The sequence below is a fragment of the Triticum dicoccoides genome, chromosome 6A (genome assembly GCF_002162155.2).
Source record: "Triticum dicoccoides isolate Atlit2015 ecotype Zavitan chromosome 6A, WEW_v2.0, whole genome shotgun sequence".
Taxonomy (NCBI): domain Eukaryota; kingdom Viridiplantae; phylum Streptophyta; class Magnoliopsida; order Poales; family Poaceae; genus Triticum; species Triticum dicoccoides.
In genome coordinates, this window is record NC_041390.1 from 464143752 (window position 1) to 464161672 (window position 17921).

At 45.6% G+C, this 17921-nt stretch overlaps 2 protein-coding genes across 2 annotated transcripts; one reads left to right on the forward strand and one right to left on the reverse strand.

The window, feature by feature from the left end:
- The first annotated feature begins 1551 nt into the window (after nucleotides 1-1551).
- Nucleotides 1552-8484, forward strand: LOC119317292 (ATP-dependent zinc metalloprotease FTSH 7, chloroplastic-like). Its single transcript, XM_037591719.1, has 13 exons — nucleotides 1552-2569; nucleotides 4227-4292; nucleotides 4394-4528; nucleotides 4648-4713; nucleotides 4793-4978; nucleotides 5060-5146; nucleotides 5240-5353; nucleotides 5427-5551; nucleotides 5626-5734; nucleotides 7140-7265; nucleotides 7349-7669; nucleotides 7749-7872; nucleotides 7980-8484. Exons 1-13 carry the CDS (start codon nucleotides 1724-1726, stop codon nucleotides 8102-8104), a joined length of 2430 nt encoding a protein of 809 aa, XP_037447616.1. The 5' UTR covers nucleotides 1552-1723; the 3' UTR covers nucleotides 8105-8484.
- Nucleotides 8485-9565: 1081 nt separating this feature from the next.
- On the reverse strand, nucleotides 9566-10651 carry LOC119317293 (cytochrome b5-like). Its single transcript, XM_037591720.1, has 3 exons — nucleotides 10396-10651; nucleotides 10201-10267; nucleotides 9566-10105 (listed from the first exon to the last, which is right to left on the reverse strand). The coding sequence occupies exons 1-3, from the start codon at nucleotides 10480-10482 to the stop codon at nucleotides 9834-9836; spliced, it is 426 nt and encodes a 141-aa protein (XP_037447617.1). The 5' UTR covers nucleotides 10483-10651; the 3' UTR covers nucleotides 9566-9833.
- Nucleotides 10652-17921: the final 7270 nt, after the last annotated feature.

A 17921-nucleotide genomic window follows, 5' to 3' on the forward strand; every position in this document is an offset into this window, starting at 1 on the left:
CACACGAGGCCTTTTCGGTCCCTCGGTTAACCGTTGGGATATCAAACGAAGTCCAAATGCTATGAAACTTGACAGGCGGTCTACCGGTAGTAAACCAAGGCCGCATGACAAGTCTCGGTCCAATCCGAAAACGTTTAACACCCGCACACGAAAAGAGGTAGAAAGGGACATCGGGTGACATAGGAGCGCCGGATTGCAAAACGGACAACGGGGAAAATGCTCGGATGCATGAGACGAACATGTATGCAAATGAAATGCACATGATGACATGATATGAGATGCATGACACGCAAGCAATGACAAGGCAACAACAACGAATAACTGGAGGACACCTGGCACATCGGTCTCGGGGCGTCACACCTCGGCTCGTCTTCCTCACCTCTTTAGGGCAAATGACTGAATTCCGAGCAAGGAATTTCTAAATTTGAGAGTATTCTTTGTTGCATGTTTTTATTTTTTTCTAACGTGTTTTTATCAGGCAAACATTCAGCTAACAGTAGAGAAAACTTCCTGAAAATGGATGCAAATTAGAGGAAACATGCCAGATTATAGGCCAGCCTTGACAATGGCTAGATAAACATTGCAAGAAGTTGCTCATGCTGTGTGGACTTGTAGTAATTTTGTGATACATATTCAACATATTATATTGTTTTTTTTGAGGATTTATATTGGTTTTGTTGACGGAAAGGAAATTGAGTTAGGCTCTCAAGAGTCAAGACATATGGCATGGGGCATTCAACCATATACCATACACATATATTTATTTAAAAAAATACATGCATTGCCCATGTATGATGCTTAACAAAATTAGGATTAAGCCCAATAAAGTTTTAGGTTGAGTTGATTTTTTATAGAATGATCTGCATATATGACCCATGCATATATAACGCTCTCCTGTTGCAACACACTGACACTTACCTAGTACTAAGCCTAAAACAACTATTACGAGTACATATTAGTCACGGTTACTATTTGCACATGTTTGCAGAGTCCTACAATTTTGCTTACTATTTATACTTGCTTGCAGGGCAGCGTCTTACAAATTTGATCATCTACCCTTCCACTGTAGTAGCTCAGTGACAAAGAAGGTGCACGTTTGTTCAGAAATCCACACAAAATTAGCAAATCCATTGTTTTTCTTTCTCTGCAGTGGAAGATAGATATGCTCCCAAATTCGGAAGTCGTTCATCGTTTCTGTGGACATGGGCAGCGCGCCGCCCTGCACCATCCGACTTGCCAAATATCTCGAGCGACCCCACCTTCTGACTCACGCCCCTGCTCTCACTGACAACGAGGAGCTCGTCCCCACCAATCCCGTTAACCCCCCTCCCTCTCCGCCGGCTCCGTGCCATATCTCCACGGAACGGATAAGCCACTGAAATCCAAGAAACGTCGCAGCTTTCTACTGAGAATGGGCCCACAAACACGCGGCCCACGAATGGGACCCTTGCATCAGTGAAATAATACGTGCACCTCTCGGTGACCGCAGGTTATTCACCCGAACAGGATTTAACAGCCCGGCGTGACGGCGAGACACGCAGGCAACGGCGACACCCTTCGCTCCCCGTCTCGGTTCGTCTCGTCCTCTGCCTTCCTCTGTTCCTCATCTCCCCACCTCACTCCGCCCGCCCTCCCCACCGATTCCTCCACGCGAGGTCCTCGAGCTGCCCCCATCCTCCCGGTCGCGAATCTAGGGTTCGGGGCCCGCCCCCCTGCCTCTCCCATGGCCTCCGCCGCCGCCGCCGAAACCCTCGTCTCGCTCCCCATCGTGCCCCCCTCCCGGTCGCTCCTGCGCCCCCTCTGCAGGCGACCTGCTTACAGAGGCAGCGCCGCGTCGGTCCGCCTGTCCGCCGTGCCGCCCCGGGGCCTCGGGTTCGCCCTCATCCATCGCCGCATTCGCTGCCCGCCGGCGGCGCGCGCCAACGTCGAGCGCGACGGCGACGGCGCCTCCGGGTCAGGGGAGGCCTCGTCCACCGGGGACGGCGACCGCGACGCGGCGGCGGAGCAAGGAGGTGATAGCGCGGGCACGAGCACCACCAGCGCGGCCGCGACGCCGCCGTCGTCACCGCCCTCTTCGTCCAAGAGGGGGGAAAACAAGTGGCGCCGGCGGGTGGCTAAGGGCGGCGGTGTTGGCCGATGGTTTTGGGAGCCCATAGTGCAGGGCCGGGAGATGGGGTTCCTCCTGCTACAGCTCGGGTTTGCCATATTCGCCCTCCGCATGCTGCGGCCGGAGATCACGTTGCCTGGCTCAGAGCCCCGGCCGCAGACCACTTACATCAGCGTCCCCTACAGCGACTTCCTGGCGAGCATTGATAAGGACCAAGTGAAAAAGGTTGAGGTGGATGGGGTGCACGTTATGTTCCGGCTCCGTCCAGAGGTTGAGGCCAGCGTGGTGGAGCAGCCACAAACACAAGCAGATGGCGTTGCTGATGCTGCCATTTCGAGGAGAATCGTCTTCACAACCACACGACCAGTGGACATTAAGACTCCATATGAGAAGATGGTGGAGAATAGTGTTGAGTTTGGGTCGCCAGATAGGAGGTCCGGCGGCATGCTCAATTCAGCTTTGGTAAGGCATTTCAGCTGAAAGTTATCTGTGTTACACCTTACACGTTTGATTATTGTGGCTTGAAAATTGTTGCAAGCATAGCATTTTAGGCCATTAGTGACATGTCAATAGGAAACAGGGGAAATATGATTTACTACATATGGTGACGGAGATTGTAGAATTAGAGATGGCGTTTAGTTTAAATAAGGAGGAATAATTTGTAATGTTATTTCCTTTAGTATGGTTTGTTTCAGCAATCTAGATTTTATATATGTTAACTAGTTAGATGTGACGTACTGGCAATGAAGGAGAAAAAGAAAACCAGTGTTTTGTTATGTGTCAATACTTAGAGATGCTCGCAAGAGATTAGAATCCAATATTTTTTTTGTTCTGCTTGAAACAAAAGCATAACATTTGTTCAATTCTCCCAGCGGCTGCTTTTTATAGCAAGCAAACAGGAGTACTTGTTGCTAAATTTTGTTAGTATGTACTCCATAACTACATATTTAATCAACCCCACAATCGTTGTGTATGCTCTTTGCGGATGATGTGGTGCTAGTTGACGATAGTCGGACGGGGGTAAATAGGAAGTTAGAGTTATGGAGACAAACCTTGGAATCAAAAGGGTTTAGGCTTAGTAGAACTAAAACTGAGTACCTGATTTGCGGTTTCAGTACTACTAGGTGTGAGGAGGAGGAGGTTAGCCTTGATGGGCAGGTGGTGCCTCAGAAGGACACCTTTTGATATTTGGGGTCAATGCTGCAGGAGGATGGGGGTATTGATGAAGATGTGAACCATCGAATCAAAGCCGGATGGATGAAGTGGCGCCAAGCTTCTGGCATTCTTTGTGATAAGAGAGTGCCACAAAAGTTAAAAGGCAAGTTCTATAGGACGACGGTTCGACCCGCAATGTTGTATGGCGCTGAGTGTTGGCCGACTAAAAGGCGACATGTTCAACAGCTAGGTGTGGCAGAGATGCGTATGTTGAGATGGATGTGTGGCCACACAAGGAAGGATCGAGTCCGGAATGATGATATACGAGATAGAGTTGTGGTAGCACCAATTGAAGAGAAGCTTGTCCAACATCGTCTGAGATGGTTTGGGCATATTCAGCGCAGGCCTCTAGAAGCTCCAGTGCATAGCGGACGGCTAAAGCGCACGGAGAATGTCAAGAGAGGTCGGGATAGACCGAATTTGACATGGGAGGAGTCCGTTAAGAGAGACCTGAAGGATTGGAGTATCACCAAAGAACTAGCTATGGACAGGGGTGCGTGGAAGCTTGTTATCCATGTGCCAGAGCCATGAGTTGGTCGCGAGATCTTATGGGTTTCACCTCTAGCCTACCCCAACTTGTTTGGGACTAAAGGCTTTGTTGTTGTTGTTGTTGTGTATGGAACTGGTGATGGATTTCTTCACATGAAAAAAAGATAAATTGAACCCCAGTTTTATATGTGAACTTATGTACCTAGCCTAATACAGGAATATGCAATCCTTAATTTGATCCACAAAATAGAAATTTCGCAGACTCCAAACAATGTACCGATGCGTGTTGATAGGCGCAAGGGGTAATCTTGTAAGATGTTTGTGTATGTTTACATTGCTCAGTGTTCATGTCCACGTGTACAAGTCTCTCTTCAACCTGTGCTTTTGGCCCTAATTACACTCTTATATTGTGCAGGTGGCTCTTATTTATGTTGTATTAATTGCAGTAGTTCTTCAGCGACTGCCAATAAGCTTTTCTCAGGTACTGACATGTGTTTATATTTTTCTACCCCAGTCAACTGGTGAATATGGTCTTTAAATTCGATTTTTTTATAGACATTATTATTTCTTGTGTATTACCAGCAATCAACAGGCCAGCTGAGGAATCGAAAGAATTTGAACTCTGGTGGGGCAAAAGTTTCAGAAACTGCCGATATAGTTACATTCGCTGATGTGGCTGGAGTTGACGAGGCCAAAGAAGAGTTGGAAGAAATTGTGGTATGGGTTTTATGATGACTTGTTACTGGTAATCTTGTATTCTAGTATGTGCAGTGATGTTCTGGTCTATCTATTGATTGGAGGAAAATAACCTGGTTTTATCTTTTCATTATGTTCAGGAGTTCCTAAGGAACCCAGAAAAATATAGTCGTCTTGGTGCACGTCCTCCTCGAGGTGTCTTGTTGGTTAGTTCTGCATTTATTTATAGTAGTGAGTGTTGCTTGGTTATTGCGTTTGTTACTTACAGTGCAATCCTTTTTACAGGTGGGCCTTCCAGGAACTGGAAAGACACTCCTTGCTAAAGCTGTAGCAGGGGAAGCGGAAGTTCCTTTCATAAGTTGTTCTGCAAGTGAATTTGTGGAGCTATATGTAGGCATGGGAGCAGCTCGAGTACGTGAACTATTTGCTAGGGCCAAAAAGGAATCACCGTCAATTATTTTTATTGATGAGGTAATCTAGCATTTGTGGATATAATTACTTGTTTTCTATTCAGATGCATGCTAACCCTTTGCATTCGGCTGCTCTTTGTAGATTGATGCCGTGGCAAAAAGTCGTGATGGCCGGTACCGTATCGTCAGCAACGATGAGCGTGAGCAGACACTAAATCAACTGCTCACGGTAGGATAATAACAATAGTTTCTTACTTTTCAGTCTTTACTTCCATGGCACCCTATTCTTTGTTTGGCCATTGTTAATTTTCTCTTTTTTTAGGAAATGGATGGTTTTGATACCAACTCAGCTGTCATTGTACTTGGAGCAACAAACAGGGCAGATGTTTTGGATCCTGCCCTTCGGCGCCCAGGGAGATTTGACCGTGTAGTCACGGTTAGCTTTTATTCTCAAACAAGTGTATCACTTGCTTCTTAGTTTTCAGATGTGACAGACATTTTCATGACAGGTTGAAGCTCCCGATAAATTTGGAAGAGAATCTATCCTGAAAGTTCATGCGAACAGAAAAGAGCTTCCCCTTGGTAAAGATGTAGATCTCAGCGGCATTGCTGCAATGACAACTGGTTTTACAGGGTAACAATTTCTCTTCTAGTTAATCTTTTTAACCATGTACCACTTTCCATTTGACTTGTGTGTACCCTATGCAGGGCAGACCTTGCTAATTTAGTGAATGAAGCTGCTTTGTTGGCTGGAAGATCAAATAAAGAAATAGTGGAAAAGATCGATTTCATCAGCGCGGTTGAGCGCTCTATAGCTGTATGTTTTTCTGTTATCTCAAATCTCGTTCTATTACTTTCTTTATTGAAGTAGAATATGATGTGTATGCAGTCCCAACTATATTGTATTCAGCTTCAAGTTATATCTATCTTAGTCCTTAACTGTGCAATGCGCAGAGGATTACATAAAGTGCAATTGCCCAACATACATAGTATGGATATCTAAACAGCACCATCTGTAAAACTGTGTTTGTTATGTGGGGTGTTCCGTACAAATGTCGGACTAAACCAAAATCTGATTAGAATCAACTTAGGACCAAGTTGTATTTGTGCAGGATTGAATCCCTGGTGGAGGTGTGTTCCTGTTTGTTTCTGATTGAGTCTTTACTTTCCTTGTGTTAAAATTGGTCATCTCCTATATAAGGAGCAGGAGTGTGTACTAGGACTTCAGGAAATAATTCAGTAGTTCTGGAATCCCTAATCTCCTTCCCTCCTCCTGAATCCCCCCTACCCTTCTCTGCCAGCGCCGGCCACGGGGCCAAAGCAGCAGCCGGTAGGGCCGCGCTCCCCCTGGCCATGGAATTGCACTAAGGACCAGAGGCTCTTCCAGTCCTGCGGGTCTTTTTGGGTTCTGTTTTGGTTAAAAACGGCAGTTAACGATAACACACAAAGAATATTCAAAATTGTGTCCAGAAGTGATTTTTATATGCAAACTGCCCCCTTAGAGTATGCAATCAAGCAAACAGTGCATTTTGTCTGTTAAATGCTTAACTCATGTATGGTGAATTTTACCTATTCACATCCATGCTGGTTTTGTGGTAGATTTCTTTGGGAGAAAAATACATTTGGTGGCACTCAAATATCACTTTGGTGGGGGAGTGGATGTTTAATCCCACCACCTGGGTTCAAGTCTCCGTGGACTCAGTTTAAGGGTCTCTGCAGTTTCCTTAAAGGAAAACATTAGTTTAGTTCTTGGCACTAAACTTCTCCAGTACACTTTTTAGCATAAAATTCTAACCCCCCATGCATTCTGAACTATGCATTTAGCGTGTTTTCAATAATTTTTCCTAGCCAAAACATGTACGACATACGGGTCCTTTATGTAGCACAACCAACTTGATCCACAAGTCAGATCTGAATACAAACTCAGCATGTACCAAAGGTAATTAAGATTTAAGACCTTTCCTAATCTAGCAGGTTCCCTGTCCACGCACGTCACATGCACATATCATGCTGCAACTACTGCTAGTCGTATCCTTATTCCTTAAGGGATACTAGCTGCACAATACTAATCATCTCTATTGTATGAGTTGTGCCCTCAGGGCATGGCCTTATTGTTGTTCTTTGCTCTATTTTGATGTTGCCGTGAGAGATAGATGTTCCTGTTATTAGTCATTATAGTTCTCTATGCTACTGTGAAGTTAACTGTGAAGTCTATTTCTTAGGGCATAGAGAAAAAACATGTAAAGCTGAAGGGCAATGAAAAGGCTGTTGTTGCACGGCATGAAGTTGGTCATGCAGTTGTGGGAACTGCTGTAGCAAATCTGTTGCCAGGCCAGCCACGTGTGGAGGTTTGAATTGAAACAACTATTGATAAGAACAGTCGGTATAATTCTAAATTGGTCTTACTTTCTTTCGCTGTTTATTTTCCTAGAAATTGAGTATACTGCCGAGGTCAGGAGGTGCATTAGGCTTTACATACACTCCTCCCACGACAGAAGATAGATATTTGCTCTTTGTTGATGAACTGCGTGGACGTCTGGTAACGCTTCTGGGTGGGCGGGCAGCAGAGGAAATAGTTCTAGCAGGACGGGTTTCTACTGGGGCACTTGATGACATCAGGCGTGCAACTGACATGGCTTACAAAGCCGTGGCAGAGTATGGTCTTAATCAGCGCATAGGTCCAATATCACTAGCTACATTGTCAAATGGTGGGCTAGATGATTCCGGAGGCTCCCCATTTGGAAGGGACCAGGTCTGTCTCAAAGTTCCATACAATTGCAGATCAAACTATTAAGCTGCCTACTAAGCTCACATTGGAAAACTAATGACAGGGTCATCTGGTTGATCTTGTCCAAGGGGAAGTAAAAGCACTTCTACAATCAGCACTTGAAGTTGCTCTTTCAGTTATCCGTGCTAATCCAGCAGTTTTGGAAGGACTTGGAGCATATTTAGAAGGTAATTTGACATATTATCTGCCTATGTTTTTTATGGTGCGCTTTTCTTCATGAGCTATGCATCACAAAGGCTGTATGTCTAACTGCTCATCTCTATGATCCTTCCAGAGAATGAAAAGGTTGAAGGGGAGGAACTACAAGAGTGGCTTAAGTCTGTCGTTGCCCCAGAAGAATTGACCTCTTTTATCACAGGAAAGCAAGAACATGTTCTTCAGCTGGAAGTAGGCCTCTAGCATCAGGAGTATAAATTGGAGTCTTAGACTTGATTAATTTAACCTAGCGCCAACCGCTAAAACTCTGTAAATCCAGAGGGATTCAGTGAAAAAAAAAGTCCTCATGCCCAAGATGCTGTATATATATACGGTCGCGGTTGCCCTTGACTCGAGGAATTCCAGAAGTGATTATCGAGTTCTAACCTCCACAATATTGTAAGTCCATCTGTTTGCTCCTCTACAATGTTGTTATAGGGATTAGGCAGGTGGTGCACATGTAAAAGAACATTCTTTTTTCTTCATACATTCTTTTTTTTCAGCCCTCCCAGTGAAAGATTCATGTTACATTATCATGTCATCAAATATTAATAGAAAATAATTCATATACGGTTTGCATACAATATTCCTTGCCTTGGTATACTCGACTGTCCATCTGCATTACTTTGTTCATCTACCTGCGTCGGCTGTTATTTTGCTGAGCAGAATCGTTCACTTCTCATCATTTACGAGGTGCACTAATGCGAAATGATATTCCACTGGTGCTTTTTGAACTTTGAAGTGTTTTGTTTCTTCTCTGGAAAGAAGTCCTTTGGTTGTAAAGCAAGATGTGCATCTGAGGTTTTCTGATAGGAGATTCTCCGGTTTCTGTCTAGCCAGTCCATGCTGAATCGGTCATGAAACCTGAAGACATATATACTACGAAAACAAATTGCAATTGCTGTGTGGAACTCCTATAGTTTTTAACTGGAGTGTTCTTAAAAAACACTGATAACATGTCAAAACACTTGCATTTATTTCATTAGATGCAGCTTCCAAAAGGCCAAGGGTAGTGAAAACAGATTAGCAAACGACCAACATGTCATTCATTTTGTACTGCTGGCATCTGCTGCTATTCTCACACTTCCCTTTCGTTTGGCGTCTTCTAGATAGTTCTCGACTTTTGAGAAGCCCCAGCTAAAAGGTTATGGCTGAGCAGAGACATTAAGGGGTTTGGATTATTTTTTTTAAACTAGGCAAAAGATTTGCCATTTTCATTGATTAAGAGAGAAGGTTAACAATGTATGGCCAAATACAGTACATCATTCTCATGACATAATGTTACACAAATGTTTTGCTCCCGCGAGGCTCCAAAGCGAGCATTCCTCTTTAATCTTGGCGACCAACACTCCCACTGGAACGGCCATGTTGTGGAAAACTCTAGCGTTTCGCTCCTTTCATATTTCCCAGGAGATAAGCATCATCAGGGAGACAAGCGGCCTTCTCGATGGAGTTTGGTTGGTGGCATTTTGACTCCACCAATCCTTAACCGAATCCAGTTTGCTTAGTGGCATTTTGACTCCACCAATCCTTAACTGAATCCATATCAATCCAATCGTTGGGCTGGACATTGTGGAGCGCAAGCCAAGATTTAAATTTAGGACTGAACTTCACGTGCACAATCTAGCGCAAAAGAGCAATCCAAATGGTCAGAAGACAGAAGTGTAAGGATTTGCCAACTTTCCACCATCGGACTGAGTGCATCCAGCGGCTCAAGTTTTGAGTTATTCCCACACTATATAGGATTATAGATATAGATATTTTTTTTCTGAAACTTGGCGATTATAGATAATATGAATTCCACCAATAATTACGTCGGTGAGATGGAACTACAACGATTGCAGCGGTAGAGACGTCGACAGCAACTGGTTGGACGTGCAGATACTTCCAAGAGACCGCAGCCGGTATCCGCGACGGCATCTGTCCTTCTCGTCTACTCTGTTTTGGTTTTGGCGAAGTTCTGAAGCGCGAAGGCCATGGCCACCAGCAGGAGAGGCAGGGCGAGCTGCAGCACCGTGAGCCAGACGCCCTGGCCCGTGCTCGCGCGTGGCGCAGGAGCCGCCGCCCCCTTGGCGGGGAGGACGGCGCGGGCGAGCTTGGCCGGGACGGTGGCGGCGTCGACCTCCCCGATGCAGTACTGCGGCATCAGCTCCTTGGCGGAGTCCGAGTGGCCGATGTCCTCGAAGTCGGCCGTCGCGTCCTTGCCTGCACGCCCGTAAGACATGCCAAATCATTCCCGGCCACAACCAAGAGAAAACGATCCGTGAAAGCACGCGAGAGAAGACGAAAGGAGGGCTCACCGGTGCACGCCAGCAGGACCTCGTCGCCGCCCGGGTGCTCCTCCATGAAGGGCGTCACGTCGTACACCTGAGGCAGCGAGCAGAGGTAAATCATATGGCCAGATAACCCAGATCATGTGCGTCTACAAAAAATTCATCTGAAGGCAAGTGAAGTGGTGGTAGATGCAACGAGGGTTTATGACATGACGAACCGACCTTGCCGGAGATGATGAGCCAGCAATCCTTGCGTTGGCTGTGCTTGCGCACCTCTTGGAACGAGTACACCTTCCCTCCTCCCGCCATCGCAAGCAGCCTGCTTCCTTGCCTCGGAGTCGGAAATTCAAAGGGGACGAACAGAACCAGATCGAGGGAACCGGACGGAGTACTTTGGTTTGGGAACTTCTGAATGGCGAGCGGTTCAGGCACCTGCGGCAGTGTATTTATACGCGAGCCGTGCGTGGTATCTGCTTGAGCTGCCCACCGTTTTGGGCCGGCTGCTGGCTGCTGTAGACGAGCGGGCGATGTGGACTGGACGCCGTAGAGCAGTTTGTTCTACGGTCTCTTCGGGTCAAAATAAAATATATGGATGGGCTGGACGGACGCAGTGCGGTCTCGTCACGTGTGGATGACCTGCGGTTCATCAGCGCTGTGATGGGAAGATCTCTCAGTAATTTCATGGCTCGTCAACGGTAACTCCACCGCGCTCGCACGGTCAAACTTTTTCGTTATGTTAATAATCTCTTAGGCTAGTCATAGTGAAGAGTAACTTAGATTAGTAACATGCATATGTTACTAATCTATGTTACTATCTTCATAGTGGAAAGTAACATATATGTGGTATCATGCAAGACATCATTTATTAAGATGCAGACTCATTTTGCCTTGAGATGCGTTATACAGTAACATATTATGTTACTCCAAACACCTCTCTCCTTATTAAGTACATGTCACATAAGTAAACTTTTTTTGAGATATGTTATATTAATTGCTAAGTTACTTCCACTATGACCAACCTTAAGGACTAACAGAAATCGCCCATGGGTTACGCGGCAAGAGCACATCGGATCAACCCACGCTTCTCAAAAGCCAAGGAGAAGACCGATCGATCTCGGTCTACTTTGATGTATATGGTCAGGGGTGTTTTCACGGGCGATCGAACAAAGTAGCACTGTATGATGGTGCGGGCACCCGTCAAAAAAGAAGTGCGACGCAGGCAGCAGATGGGCGCGTAGACGCAATGTTTGGATGTAAACGTGCCAAAAGTACTAGTATCTGGCAAGAAGATGGCTGCAACTACCGCGGGCCTGGCGGCCTGCAGCTCCGCAAACGACACAGCCGCACACAGTCGCATTCCAACGCGATGGCTCGGAGCAGGGCAACGCAAAAAACATGCGGCGTTTCCGTGCAGTGCAGGAATCCAACTGCGCTGCTGCCAGCTGAAGTCCTGCTTCGAGAGTTCTGTGCGCTTCGGACTCTTGCCACTCGCCAGTATTTCCTTTTGAAACAGAGGAAGGCGCAGACGCAGTAAGAAGCACACCGCTGAGGTGAAGGAACACGAACGGCAAGTCTCTCCTCGGCTCTCAAGAAAAGGCTTAACACTGTGAGTCCTCTCTCTTCCACTCATCAAAACACTACTACTTACTCCCTCCGTAAACTTTTATAAGAGCGTTTACAATTTTCAGACACAGCCGACAAATGGGGAAATGGACAGTTTTACCCTCGATTTGAAATTTCAGTCGTCTTCCTCCTCCAGAGCTCGCGTCGTCTTCTTCCTACAGGAGCTGGCCCGTCTTCCTTCTCCAGCGTGTCGTCTTCCTCTTGCAGGAGCTCGCGTCATCCCCTTCGTCCAAACGCTCGGGCCCCGCCTGCAGGCACTCGCCCCCTTCGTCCAGGCGCTCGGTCCCGATCTCAGGTGCCCAGTTCGGCCTCCGTTGCGCCCGCTTGGTTGCTGCCGCGCCCGCCCAGCTTGGCCGCCGCTGTGCCCGCTTGGTAGCCACCCCCGCCCAGCTTGGTCGTCGCCGCCCCAGATTGGTCCTCGCCGCGCCCAGCCCACCTAGCTCGTCCCCGCCGCCGCGGCACGTTGCTTCCAGGCAGGTTCTCCTCGCCTCTCCCCTTGCACAACAGCAGAACTCAGATAAATTCTTGTGTGCAATCTTACAAATCAATTCTTCTGTACAGTAGAGTCAGACTAATTTCAAAATTTTCTGCACAGTATCACTTGTGGGCAATCTTACAAATCAATTCTTCTGTAATCCATAGAGTGCTCCTGCATTTGAAAAAAAACAGATCGATGTGTTCTCACAGAAGATTCTTTTCATGAAATTTGCTCATGTAAGAATGAGAAAGCTGATGTGCACTGAATTGATCTTAGCTTCAAACAGACTGAACTGAACTGATAGGGGAGACAAGGAGTGCCTGGGATTTGAGGAGGGGGCGATGCCCAACCTATGACTCCTCTGTCTCCATAGCAACGATCTAGCTGAGTTGGAAATTAATCTGGTCGATTCCCATAACTAGGCATCTAGCTAAGTTGGAAATTAATCTGGTCGGAGCATGTGATGTTTTCCTTTGTTCCAATTTCTGCTTCTGAACATATTCGACAGTATTTGCCAGTCCAGTTGCAGGATGAATGGTGGATAATCTGATAAAATCTTCAGGCCATTAACACCACATCTAGTGAAATGCCAAGGAAATTTGTCTTAGCTTCAAATAGACTGAACTGAATTAGTCTTAACTTCAAACAATGCATCACATGATCATTCCAGTGCCCACTTGATTGTAATGTTCCCACCCGAATCAAGCGAATCGTACGCGTCTGCAAAATGCCAAGGATTACTAGATTCAGCAGATTGACACAAAATTTACAAATGGATCAGTTGAATGATCCTAGAGTACTCCTGCATTTCTATATAAATAAAAGGAGGAGTACCATGAAGGAGCATTTTGTCTTTACAGCAGCATTACTATGAATCTGTACAACAGCATCTAATGATACTCCATATAATTTTTTTCTCTAACGGAGTATTACAAAGAGTTCAAATTTGTTTGGTCAATCTGGGCAAATGTATATGAATCTCTACAGCTGAATAAGCTAATGCATATAAATTCACACTATTCTGCATTACTACTCTTATTCAGAAACTAATCCATATAAATTCAACGGGTAATTCTTCAAACAGGAACCATACTCACATTATCATGAGATGTTGCACTTGTTTGTCTATGCATTATTTACAGAATTTACAGGAGAATTCACTATGGGATGCCGCACTTGTCTGTCAAACTACAGACTATTGTACTCCTACTGCACAATACTCCTTGTCTAAATGGATCAACTATGACTGTCACAACATGAATCTCTACAACAGTATGAGTACAACATTCACAAGTTTAATTTCTACAGTATGCAAAATTTGTAAGAGCATTGTACTCCCACTGATTGTGGGCCAGGAACATCATATATAGCACTTGTCTGTATTAAAATTATCAGTTAGCAGAATTTACAGAGAGCAGAATCTTTGCAGCAGCATCTAATGATACCCCATATAAATTTATTACAGAGAGTTCAAACATCTGCATATCTAATGTTTTAACTTATGAACTTAACCAGTTCTGAACCATATAAACTGAAGATTGTGTCATTTGATGGACTTGTTCATGCAAATATAAGCAAGAGAAGCAGCAACACAATGGCAGCAGCTGTCGCTCAATCAAGTACTCCATCAACAAATTAGCAGAAGTAGCTCAAGCAAGTACTCCAGCAACAAACACAGCAGCAGCAGCAGTAGCTCAAGCAACAACAAAAGCAGCAAATTAGTAGCAGCATCAGGAGTAAATTAGCACCACACATCAACAACATCAAGAGCAATAGCAACAACAACAGCAACACAAAGATGTTGAACCTTGACCTGAATTGTTCTCCACCAGAAGAGGATGAACCTGGACCTCAAGCAAGTACTCCACCTGCAGGAGAAGAAGTTGACATGGAACTCCAAGAAGACATTGCCATGGAACTCCAAGAAGAAGTTGACATGGAACTCCAAGAAGAAGAAGAAGCAGTGCATGGTCATGATACGTCTCCAATGTATCTACTTTTCCAAACACTTTTGCCCTTGTTTTGGACTCTAACTTGCATGATTTGAATGAAACTAACCCAGACTGACGCTGTTTTCAACAGAACTGCCATGATGTTGTTTTATGTGTAGAAAAGAAAAGTTCTCGGAATGTCCTGAAAATCCACGGAGGCACTTTTTGGAAAATATAAAAAATATTGGTGAAAGAATCAAGACCAGGGGGCCCACACCCTGTCCACGAGACAGGGGGGCGCGCCCCTCCCCCTGGGCGCGCTCCCCCTATCTCGTGGGCCCCCTAGACCTCCACCGACCTCAACTCCAACTTCATATATTCACGTTCGGGGAGAAAAAAATCAGAGAGAAAGTTTCATCGCGTTTTACGACACGGAGCCGCCGCCAAGCCTTAATCTCTCTCGGGAGGGCTGATCTGGAGTCCGTTCGGGGCTCCAGAGAGGGGGATTCGTCGCCGTCGTCATCATCAACCATCCTCCATCACCAATTTCATGATGCTCACCGCCGTGCGTGAGTAATTCACCGCCGTCAGCCATACTACACTCTACAAGAATCTCAAGTTTCGCAAGATTAGAAGGCACTCCAATCGTTTGAAGCCATCCTTGAAAGAAAAGAATAAAAGAGAAAGGATCAAGTTTTGTTTGTCAATGCTTGACGAGACCACCTCAGCAGCTCCAAGACCTAAATTCATCAGTATGCACAACATTGTGCATATTGACGAAAAGTGGTTCTATATGACAAAAATGAACAGATGCTACTATCTCCTCCCCGAGGAAGATGACCCGGTCAGAACTGTTCGAAACAAAAACTGTATTGAGAAAGTGATGTTTCTGACCGCTGTCGTTCGACCTAGATATGACGCTGAAGGCAATATGACATTCTCAGGTAAAATTGGTGTCTGGCCCTTTGTGCAAGAGATTCCTGCTGCTAGAAGAAGTGAGTATAGAGCAAGAGGGACCATTGAAATCAAGTCCGTCAATGTGAACCGATGGGTAATGAGGAGGTATATGATAGAAAAAGTGGTTCCTGGAATAAAGGAAGTCTGGCCCGCAGATGATACTAATCCAATATTGATCCAGCAAGATAACGCAGGAACGCACATTCTTCCTGATGATGCAGAGTTTGCAGAAGCTGTGGCTACAACTGGTCTGGACATTAAAATAATGAACCAGCCTCCAAATTCTCCTGATCTAAACGCACTTGATCTTGGATATTTCAAATCCCTTGAGTCTTTGACCGACTGTAGATCACCCACAACTATCAAAGAACTGATTCAAGGTGTGCAGGAAGAATTTGATGAGTATGATGCCAGAAAACTCAACAGAATATTTCTAACACTTCAGACCGTCATGGTAGAAGTGATGAACCATGGAGGGGAAAATTCATACAAAATTCCACACTTGCGCAAGGATAGATTGGAAAGGCAAGGAATCCTACCACCTAGGATTCACTTTCCCCGTGAAGTTTATGAACATGCCATGGATATTCTAGAACAAGATATCATGGAGTAGTGGAGTATGTCGAGACTTGCAATGCTTGCAACTTGTTGTCGAGTATGTTGAGACTTGTAGTGCTATGATGAAACTTGTTTGTGGAAGTGCATTCATGAGACTTGTATTGTTTGTGGATATGGATTATTTGTAAGTATGAAATGGATTATATTGTGTTGTTTGAAATGGAGTACTCCATATGTGTTGTTTGAAACTGAGTGTGCAAGTTTCTAAAATTATATGCAAGTTTCTTAACTTTATGGAAATTTCCAAATTTTATGTGGAAGTTTCTGTTTTTTTTTAAGTTTTCCGAATTATATGGAAGTTTCTGAATTTATTGAAGTTTTCTGAATGGAGAAGAGTGGAGAGGAGAGGACAAGAGTGGAGAGGAGAGTGGAGAGGAAAGGAGAGGACAGGAGCATGCTCTACAACTACTCCATGAGCAACACTAGATTAGCTGCTTAGTATATTTTCAATTAACAGTAAGCAAGCAACTCCAGCAAGCAATATTCTACTCCAGGTACCAAATGAAAAATTTCTACACAATCATGCTCACTAAATATTCTTCTCTAGTAAGCAATATTCTAGTATTGCTTACTCTATTTTCAATTAACAGTAATCAAGCAAATAAACAGTGAACCATCAGTAGATTCATTCGAAAACTTTCATGAGTACTCCTTGTTCGAAAGCTTGCTGGTGAATTAACAGTAAATAGTGAACCACCAGTAGGAGTAACTAGTGAAGGTTGCTGGAGTATTTTGAATCTCTGGTGAATACTCTTGCAAAAATTGACTCAGGAGCAAAGACTAAACACAAAATATGAAGTGACATCATCAGTAGTGCTCTGGTTGCTCTGTATACATCTACTACTCCCTCCATGTTCCTAATTTTTGTTCAGAACATCATTTAATTTCTGTAAATAATCATCACTCTACAGTGCATGGAGATCCTATCCCAAGTCTGTCTTAACAAAAAAGTGCAGAATTGAAATAATCATCAGAGCACACAATCTGAAGCAGAGAACACAAGCAGAGCATGAACAAGTTTTTCTTAGCATCTCTGAAGCAAAGCACAGAATCAGAGCACACAAGGGGACGAAGATGAAGTCTGACCTAATCTGCACAGATGAAGATGAAGTTGAAGTCGCCCGGCAGCTCGAACTCCCCCTCGTCCGCCAGAGCAGCAACCGCATTTGCAGGACCTCCACGTCGTGTAGACCCGGCAGCAGCAGCCGCATCTCCAGTACCGGTGCTCCTCCTTGCAGGTCAAGGAAGACGAGGAGCGCCAGCGTTCATCGCCGCCGTCGTCGAGCCGGAGAACGCTGCCACCGTCGTCGAGCAGGACAAGGCTGTCTGCTCCGCACTACTGCTGCTCTTCCTGGACTTCAGTAAAAAAGCCAGCTTTGGCTTGAGCAGGAGAAGGTGGCGCACGCGACGCCGGCGAGAGGGAGAGGCGGCGCGGGCGAAAGGGAGGCGACGACGTAGACGCGGGCGAGCGGCGTGGGCGAGAGGAAGAGCGGCGCGGGCCAGAGGAAGAGCGGCGCGGGCGAGGTAGGGATTTCAGAGTGAGTGAGGAGAGGAGGGGAATCGCGAGTGAGTGAGGCGAGGGAGGGGCAAAATGGGAAACGACAAGATTTTCGTAGCGTTACGAAATTTGAACTACAATTCCTAAACGCTCTTATAAAAGTTTACGGAGGGAGTAGTATACTATCTGATCATCGATGTCACCGTCATCTTTATAAGCGCTGCTTTGCCTGACACACGGACGTGAGACTAAACCAGCGACTAAAACCAATCCTGAGCAGTGCGGTGTGATCCGATTGGTAAATGCCGTGCAAGTGTCAGCCAGCGACCAAACACGACACGTGGCAGATTGGTGACGACGCGACGGAACCGTGAAGAGTAGCACCACCGGAGTGTTGGTAACGGACACTAATCCAAGACTATCTGGTTTATAAGAGCATTTCTAGCCATTCGCCCCCTCAGGACGCATAAAAATCGCTCCCTGAGGCGAGCCGGCGATACAATCGGCGCTGGAGGCAGTTTTGCATCCAGTCGTCACCCCCAGTTCGCCCTCAGGCGCCGATATTGGCCTACTTTTCAGCCCCATTTCGGCGAATAAAAGGCACATATAGGCGACAATAGGCCCATATTCGACGTGGTTCGCC

Bases quoted from the DNA above. Each gene is read 5' to 3' on its own strand.
- LOC119317293 (XM_037591720.1), bottom strand. From the start codon at position 10,482: ATGGCGGGAGGAGGGAAGGTGTACTCGTTCCAAGAGGTGCGCAAGCAC. The intron at 10,268-10,395 runs GTCGGTTCGTCA...TCGCTGCCTCAG, and splicing joins GGCTCATCATCTCCGGCAAG to GTGTACGACGTGACGCCCTT. The intron at 10,106-10,200 runs GTGAGCCCTCCT...ACGGGCGTGCAG, and splicing joins GGTCCTGCTGGCGTGCACCG to GCAAGGACGCGACGGCCGAC.
- LOC119317292 (XM_037591719.1), top strand. From the start codon at position 1,724: ATGGCCTCCGCCGCCGCCGCCGAAACCCTCGTCTCGCTCCCCATCGTG. The intron at 5,147-5,239 runs GTAGGATAATAA...CTCTTTTTTTAG, and splicing joins CACTAAATCAACTGCTCACG to GAAATGGATGGTTTTGATAC. The intron at 5,735-7,139 runs GTATGTTTTTCT...TCTATTTCTTAG, and splicing joins CGGTTGAGCGCTCTATAGCT to GGCATAGAGAAAAAACATGT.